This window comes from Cupressus sempervirens, chromosome 8 (assembly GCF_028749045.1).
Source record: "Cupressus sempervirens isolate cs-2001-9-10 chromosome 8, ASM2874904v1, whole genome shotgun sequence".
NCBI lineage: Eukaryota > Viridiplantae > Streptophyta > Pinopsida > Cupressales > Cupressaceae > Cupressus > Cupressus sempervirens.
The window spans coordinates 225,117,191-225,126,052 of NC_143125.1; the positions used below are offsets into that span (position 1 = coordinate 225,117,191).

The 8,862-nt window shown below is 37.4% G+C and overlaps 1 protein-coding gene and 1 pseudogene across 8 annotated transcripts in view; one reads left to right on the forward strand and one right to left on the reverse strand.

Annotated features, from left to right (window-relative positions):
* The window catches only part of LOC149542304 (dephospho-CoA kinase-like), a 47,000-nt gene extending 41,897 nt beyond the window's left edge, over positions 1 to 5,103 (reverse strand). For 4 of the 8 annotated variants that reach the window (XM_089797287.1, XM_089797282.1, XM_089797283.1 and 1 more), the window contains exons 1-3: positions 4,862 to 5,033; positions 2,180 to 2,288; positions 1,368 to 1,513 (exon numbers count right to left, since the gene is read on the reverse strand). In XM_089797287.1, coding sequence (XP_089653413.1) covers positions 1,368 to 1,513; positions 2,180 to 2,287 — 254 coding nt within the window. In that variant the 5' untranslated portion in view covers position 2,288; positions 4,862 to 5,033. The other 4 variants (XM_089797289.1, XM_089797284.1, XM_089797286.1 and 1 more) reach the window with 4 other exon arrangements.
* LOC149542306 (protein BPS1, chloroplastic-like) lies at positions 3,597 to 4,847 on the forward strand (annotated as a pseudogene).
* Positions 5,104 to 8,862: the final 3,759 nt, after the last annotated feature.

Genomic DNA, 8,862 nt, shown 5'->3' on the forward strand with positions numbered 1-8,862 from the left:
ATGAAGCTAGATGGAGGAAATAAGGATGCTTTTTAGATTGAATAATTTCTTCAAATTCAATTGGCCAAATTTGTGCAGTCTTCATCTGAAGACAAATTTGCATTAATAGGGGATATCTACAGACCTCAAGTAATTTTCATCTATTTGGAAAAATATAGTTATTTTATTCTGAATGTTGTAGCCATTTGATTATGTTGTGGGATCTGACCCTTTATTTGGCCTCCTGAGGATTGGCATGAGAACATATGAGCAGCATATATTAAGACGATCCAATAAAAATAAGGACTTGCATTTTATCGTCGGACTAATTTGAGTATAGAATGTGATTGTGAGATTAGCAGGAGGAAGTAGAACTTTATTCTATGCTATTTATCATTTGTAACGCTCTTCCTTTAATTTAGCACAGCACTTCATAAATCTTTGCCGCTTCATTATTATCTTCTGTTGTGAGAACTTTCGGAGGGGTCTGCTTGGGGAAATTTTAAGTCATATCAGTGCAATTCCTATCATTTTTGGGCACAGAACTGTCTCATTGAACAGTCAGCTACTTCTTTGAGCACAGAACTGAAATCATATTAGAGCTAGAGATTTGAATTCCTGATATCGCTTGCAAAGGTATATTTGGTGAACCGTTCTTCAGGGAATTGTGGAAATACATAGTGCTAAGGACTTAATGTTCATTCCCATATTATTACTGTTGCTAGTATATATTACCATTTGGAGTAACTTGGTTTACGAGTGAGGTAAGATAGTGCGACTCCAGTTTGGGATTGTTCAGGATAAGTTAACTGTCCACATTCCTCCAGTTTTAAGACATCAACTGATTCAAGTTACAATTCTTAGTTGAGCATAGATAAGTTTGGAACTATTTTAAACTGTTGTCTGCAAAGTCAGAGATCATTGCATTGAAAAGGTCTGCTCATTGAGCACAGCCGACAGGCAACAAATGAGGTTGCTCGTTGGAGTTAGAACTGAAGCATTTTAGTTCTTCTGTATTCTGAGTTTAAATAAAAACAGATTGTATTCAGATGATTGAAAACTGTTAGACTAAGTGATTTATTATTACTTTGTGGGCTTTAGATGCAAAAAATATATGATTTGGAGTTCCATTCAGCGACCTGTTTGACAAAATGCCAGTATGATACAAATCAAAATATTTACTTGTCGGAACCTAGATTGGCATACTACAGATTCACGAAGCAGGTGCATATTTTAATAATGTGAGTACCATGCATAATTGCTCTTAATATTGGAATTCTGTTGCCATTAATGTCTGAATCTAGAACAGGATAACATAAATTTCTGCTGAGAAAACACCGAATAGAAAAACAATCCTGTAGAAAAACTAAATATAAGTTATGGCTCACCGATTCAGAAGTTGTCGTTTTTCAGGATCAGCAAAGACAATCTGACCCAATCGTGCCCGGTCAACTTCCCTATTTGCTTGCAGAATATCTTGTCCAAAAGTAGCTACAACCTTTTTCCACCCACCTGTGCCTTTTCTCAAGGCTGCCTGCAACATTTTCCAAGTTGATATCCCACAAAAAGAGAAAAGAAAAACAAATATCCCAATACTTTATAGCCAATAAACCATACAATGTGGAACATTAAACAACAGAGAAAATTTATGGAGTTTGACATGTGGCTTAAACAGCTATACTAGCAAGATCAAGATTTGTATAATCGTTGATTATAAGTTATAAAACATGGGCTATTTTGATAAAACCAGAAAGAAAATGCAAGGAAATGAAACAAGTGCAATAGGACTGAACTGAAAATGACAACCAAATTAAACAGAAAAATTGAATTCATCATGTAGACTCAATTTTCAGCCCTTAAATCTGAATAATCTTCCTTGGTATGCCAAAATCTTATCAAGCAGACCATTTTAAACCGCTTTAATGATTTTCTGGACATAAATCTCAAATGCCACAAAGAGCACTTAAACTAGTAGAGCAAAATATTTATTCTTGCAGTAATTTAGAATAGCTGCCAAACAAAATCCAAAGAGCTTAAGCCCATTGTGACATGTAAATTGAGATGTTTGGTACAGCCAACAGATCTCTTAAACCACTTCTGATATGAAGGTTTCAGAATTCCAAAATTATTTGCAATATCTGACATCTATCTTAGAGAGTAGCAGTATCCTACTTATTGTGAAGGGAAAAGTGATACATACATGAGCTACTTTATCTGCATCGACCACAGGAATACCATACGAATGAAATTCCCTTGAGACTGTACTTTTCCCAGACGCAATGCCTCCTGTAAGCCCTACAAGCCTCATTCTGACAATCAATTTTCAAGAAAAGCTCAGCTCAGTTTTCCTGCAACAATATTACTGGCTGTTGAACTTCAATGTGCAAAGAGCACGCCAAAGCAATCAGAATATAGAAATCCAATTAATACTAGCAGTTGCACGTTTAAGTATGTACAACGAATAGCCGATAGGATTGTTATCGTATGCTGTGAATTTGTTTAAGGTTTGTTGTTTATTCAGATATCAAAATGTACTATTGATCTTAATTAGTTGATTGATAATCCAAATATATTGTTTTTATTTTCAATTAATTAATAATTATGAACAAATGTGTAACCTACTGTCTAAATAAATGTTACCACAAAAGAATTGAACAGCTAGAGAAGTAGATGTAAATGAGCAAACAATTTTGACACCTAGTGTGTATCTGCTATCATAGTTTTTTCATTGATTGGGTATATTGATAGTGTCTCTTTGTAAATATTAGGTGTATTGGGATCAATGCATTGGTTGTTTATATAAAGAACTTGCTCACACCATAAACAATTGATTTGTTAATTATGGCAAATCAATTGTTTAAGCTGCATGCATGCATTATACATACGAGAAACATGTAGATGACTTAGAAGTATTTCCAGTTATGTATTGTGTTTAATATATATAGCGATCTCTTGACCTTTGAAGACACTAGTCTTCTTGGGAACTATAACAGAAGAAAAATATATCAAAGTAGTCCTGGGTGCATGTCAATCAGTTTGGTTGCTTGCAGAGAATTAAAAGATTTGAAGCAAAACAAAAAAGAAAGACGACTATCAATTATTGAGACAACAGTTCTGCAATTTCAGGGATGAAAAAATGTGTCTATGGAATGTTGTTAGCATAAACACGTAGAAACAAATTTTGTACAAAGGAAATATACTTTTGATCTGCCAGACCAAAAATTAATGTGCTGTTGCACTCAGTTATCCTCTGAAAAAAATTTGAAACCATCCTTTATCAGATGTTCTGCAAAAAATATTAGCACACTCAAAATTAGTATTTCAAAGACTGGGAAACTTGAGTTAGCTGTGCAACAGTATAGATTATGTGAGACCTTGTGGATATCATACAAACTTTCAATATGTCAGCAAACCAGACAACTCAGGGAATGTGGATTCATGATTTCAGTCTCATTGATATGCTTAAGTTTACACAAATATACTTATGCAGTGAATTTACCAAGCTTGTTGGCAAAAGGCTATGGACAACTCTTTCACAAATGTCTGAATTTAAATTCTAACTAATAGATACATTATAGACCCTGGCATGATTAATAGATTTGTGGGAGATGCAGAATATGCGGCTGGAACCATGTCTTTCATGGATTTCAATCACTTTTAGGCCTGTTTGGATACACTTCACAATCCCAGTTGGTCCATACTTTAATAGGAAACTATATTTCTCTTTGTGGAAAGTATAGGATCCCTGCACTTGAACAAAAAATTAATTCACTAATATGGTACCCAAAACATTCATCCCTCATTACAGAATCTCATTCCCACTTACAACATTACTTCATAACTACCTTGTCACTACAGAATGAAGACAACACTCATGGATGCAAGTCAAGGATGAGTATCTTCTGCCGCATTATTCAAAATTGCAAGAAGCACATATCTTGTAACATAAAAGCACATAATTTAATCAGAAGCTTTAGTTAGTACTCCAAACTATAATGCAAAACATACTGGCTCTCTGTTGATGATTAAGCTAAGAGTTGTACTGCTATTTTACATAGTATGAACAAAAGTTTTAACTTGGGGAAGAAGAAATGCTCCAGCAAGGGCAAGCTTTTCATGAGGGCAATGTATGCAGTAAAGGTGATAAACATATTTGTATGCGATATTCTTACATCTGACATCACCATATTTGTATGCATTATTCTTACATCTGCTTTGTCAGGATGCGATGATTCATTTGGAGAATTGGACATTCATGAACGATTCTTGTGGTCAACATCATTTAGGAGTTTGGAGCAAGAGGTAAAAGAGGACATCAAGAGTGGGGTTAGTAAGGCTTTTGTTTTCACAGAATTGGAGGACCTGGATGCATCAGTTAAAAACATTCACTCGGTCATTCAAAACTCATACGTAGGCATTCTGGAAGGAAAAGGAAAAGCAGAGCAGGTCCCTGAAGGATTGGAGGAGGTGACACACATCAGAGAGGGTGTTGAATAATTAAGGCACAGCATAGAGATGCTTTCCAATGGGCTAGATTCTTTGAAGAATCAGGTCAATGAATTTTTCCAGATTGTATTAAATGGTAGAAATGCGTTGCTTGAAAACCTGCGGGCGTCTGATGACAGAAACTTTTCAAGACGGGGCCGACCAAGATTGAACTGACAGAGTTTTCCTACTCATGCTTTCAAACCCTCAAACACCATGATCTTAAAGAAAATGATAGAAAAATGACAAGCCCCACAAACTCGATGAAATCAACCATTAAAATGTTTTCACAAGGAAGAAATAAGTTCTCATAAACCCTACAAAATCAAACAATTCATAATACAAAACCAAAAATTCATAATACAGCACCAAGAGAAAACAATTTTAACAAACCCACTTGGAATTTAAAGACAAGCTGGTAATTCGCACACTTTGTCTACCATCTTAAGCTTCCGATCTTCTTATATTGCATTCCAGATCTTTTTCTCCTTCACTCAAAACCCACAATTTGAAGGAACCACAAACCCTATTTCACAAATAGGTAAGAATACCAAGAAAATATATTTGGAGCTTACATGACATGGTTATCGAAGGTGAAGTGCAGTTACCTGAAATTTGAATCACTTAAATATCCTGCATGATAGATTTTTTTTTTTTTTTTTTTTATGAATAGTCCTTTTCAATTAATAAAATTTACTAAGATTACAATTCACAAAAAAAGGTCGGGGGATACAGGATCACCCTGCGAATGAGTTCAGTCGGCCGAAGCCAGAGCAAACAACATGGCCGCAACCAGCAACTATAAACTATTCATAAAAAAAAAATATTAAAAACAACCTCATGCTGCCAAGGCAGTACCAGCAGAGAGAGGAGGATCATCTTTATCAGGAAATCCCCACGCATCAATGAGATTGTGAGGCGGACTAGGAACAGTCCAGCCGTCAGCAGCATCCGCAGGATCTAGGGTAGTTGCAGTCTCCGCATCCTTCTTGTCTGGCCGTGGAGGAGAAATTGCCAAGGCCAACCGGGGAAACTTGCCAGAGCGCGCCCATCCAGGGGGAGGAGCTGGAGACCAGCCAGAAGCTCGCCCAAGGGGGGGAGCCGGGGACCAGCCAGAACCACCACGTGGTGGGGAAGCAGAGCGGCGCCTCCAACCGCCATGACCACCGCTGGGAGAGCGATGGCGGGGACCCTGGGAGCGCGGCGTGTGTGAATGGCAGCCAGAGGACTAGCGTCTGAAACAGCGACCGCAGGATGAGGAAGCATCAGCTGAGGCATCCAGAGGCACTCTGGCAATGGTACAAGGAGCATTGCCGCAGTGGTTTAACAATTCTTGTAAGTGGGCAACCTCCAGTGCAACTTTATTAGCTTGCCCCTGTATCTGCATAATGACATTGTTACAAATGCATGCCTTAGTGTACACTGCAATGTTAACATCCAAAAAACTGTGAGTGAATAAAACTGCATTCCTATCTTTCCATAGAGAAAACAAAATTTCCATCCTGAAGGTATGCCAAATCTGGGAAAACTTCTGAGGAAATCTGGGGGAATCACCCAGAAGGATCATGTGCCATGAAAAAGGTTCGGGCCTGAAAAGCTTGAAAAAATCATGAATCCAGTGCCAATAATTCTGAGCACGTTTGCAAAATCAAAAAATATGCAAAAAGGACTCAGGTTGGCCACAGAAGGGGCATCTGGGGTCAGGAACCCCAATGTGCTTGAGTCGAGGCCCCAGGAGAAGACCTTGGAAAGCAAGGCACCAAGCAAAGTGAGCAATCTTAGGTTCTGTAATGGCACTCCAAATGGTGTCAAACCGTTTTCTCCATTGAGAAAGCGAAGAATGCAAATGCCACCGTTGATTAAGCGTGTCTACCATCGAAAGGTGGGGCGAAAGCCATCTATATCCCATATTGGGCTTATAATTGGTAAATGGAGTGGCAGGAAACCACTTCCAATCATACCACCAAAGTCGAACAGACTGAATCCCCACTTTATGAAGTAAGTGCACAGGGATGGAAGACAACAGAAGCTCATAAGTCTGACGATCAACACGAACAAGGCGGTATTGAACTTGCATATCCTCCCAAGATCTGAAATTCATGGTGACTCTTGAAAAAATATCCTTAGTAGTGCGAATGCCACGTTTATAGAAACGCAGAGCACTGGCACCTTGAGTCTTAGCAAGAGGAATACCCTGGAAGGCAAATAGGGGAGACCACCAAATGTTCTGCTGATTTAAGGACAACCCATTACGGAACTCATTACTAGCCCAACGAAGCCAAGGTTTAATAGCTTCCCAGGCTTTCCAGATGCTCTTTATAATGAAGGAGCCCTGTATGACCACTGGTTCTCACATAGTGAGAAGGGTCTGAAAACCAATTCCCTTCCAAGCCGGTCTGTTAGCTGGGAAGCCTAAAGAGATGCAATGTCTGACAAGAATTTTTCAGGCTTCATCTCCAGAAATAGCTCTGATAATCCATTTAGCACAGAGGGCAAGGCCTTGCTTCCGAGTGGAAAGCAGGCCAAGACCCCCATATTCCCTCGGGAGACAACAGAAATTCCAAGCAACTCTGTGAAAACCATGATGGTCAGAACCAGAGGCCCAAAGAAAATCTCTGAGCAAACGTTCTAATTTGAGGTATGAAGCTTTGGAGGGAGCCCAACAAGAAGAATAAAACACATGGGTGGCAACCAAAATCTTAGAACAAATCTAGAATTTACCAGCAAGAGAAAGCGGCTTAGTGATATTACTAATCGATACTTCCAAATAAGTGTTTATTGTTTAATTTAATTGACCCACTTTTACTTTCATCTTTACAATATTACATCAAAACATTATCAGACTTATTTGATTAAACTTTCTGAATGACGGAATTATTTTTTGATTGAAGTTTTTAAGTCACGGAAAACTTAAAAAATCAACGATTACTGACAAAATTTCTGCTAGAAATTATAAATAATGATTTATTCAAAATTTCAAATTTGCAATATCATTGGATGTAGTTGCCACTGCCTGGTAGACATGTATGGGAAATATAGAAGAATGTGTAGGTGCAGAAATGTTTTAAAGGTTTATTTTTCAGAAAAGGGTTTATTAGCAACAATCACTAGAAAATGAAATATCTTAGAAAATCACAAATTTCTAGGAAAACTCCACAGTCAATGATAGTATGGATTTCTTTCTAGAGCTGGAATTGTTATATTTCTTCAAATATTTAACTACCTAAATGATGAATAAACATTACAATGAAATGTAAAACATACCCAGAAAATCAGACTTGCATAAGATTGATTATTCACCAAAGAATAATCAACTAGATGCCCTAGGTTCGGATGGCACGCTTTGTGAAGGTCGCCACCAATGGCCACTTTTTTATTGTCTTCAACGAATGAAAGGTTGGGCACCTCTGAATAGCAAGAAATATGCCAAAGCCCAAACACCACAACACCCTCAAACACCACGTTCAACCTCTTGACTGTACGACCAGCTACGGAAACAGTACGACTAGTATAGAGAGGTATCGTTTGGTTAGTGGCTAGCCACGAGATTTTTTTTTATAAAGAAGAAAGAAGAAATTATAATGTCAAAACTAAACATAGTCTAAGTGACATTTGTAGCTTTTGGATTCTAAGGTTCTTCATTGTTGATAAAGTTTTACAAGAGCAAGCACTTAGGAAATCTGTAAATTTGATCATGTTCTTAAAAGCAATACAATTAACAAATTGGTGCTCAATTTTCACATTTTTATAATTACAACAAAAAGTACAAACCCACTCATCCCAAGCTTCTTTAGGTCTTTTCCAAAGTTTGGTCTCACTATGGAGTTGATGCGAGTTAGTCCTCAACAAAAGAATAAGAAGTTTAACTTTTTGAACAATATTGCCTCTAATGTAAGGCTTTTGAAGTTTGCATCTGTAGGGATTAAACTTGCTAATATAGTAGTTTTTTCTTGCCTATCCCTTCAACCCAATTCCTCTTATAAAATTTATCTAGAATGAAGGTCTTAATTTCTTTGTTATTAGTGGGACACGTGTTGAAATGATGTTCCATCTACTCATTCACTTGATGTTTTGTTGCATCCATGTCTTCTTCCTTTTGCACATAACATCATTAAAGACAATCTCAGGTCATCTACCATTTTCCATTTGTTGGATTATTTTAAGATAACATAGGAGACAAATCATAGCAATAGTGTCAATAGGGGCAACTATTGTTTCACTTACCATGATATCATACAAGGTTGTGCACTTGATTTTGAACTTACTAATGATGAAACGATTTTGAATACCCTTGATTTGCTTCCATTGGGAAATGGAAGTGCTAATAACACAAGCCTTACAACCATAAAGAACAATTTGTAACACCAAAAGACTAAAAAGTGATTGAGTGGTCTTCCA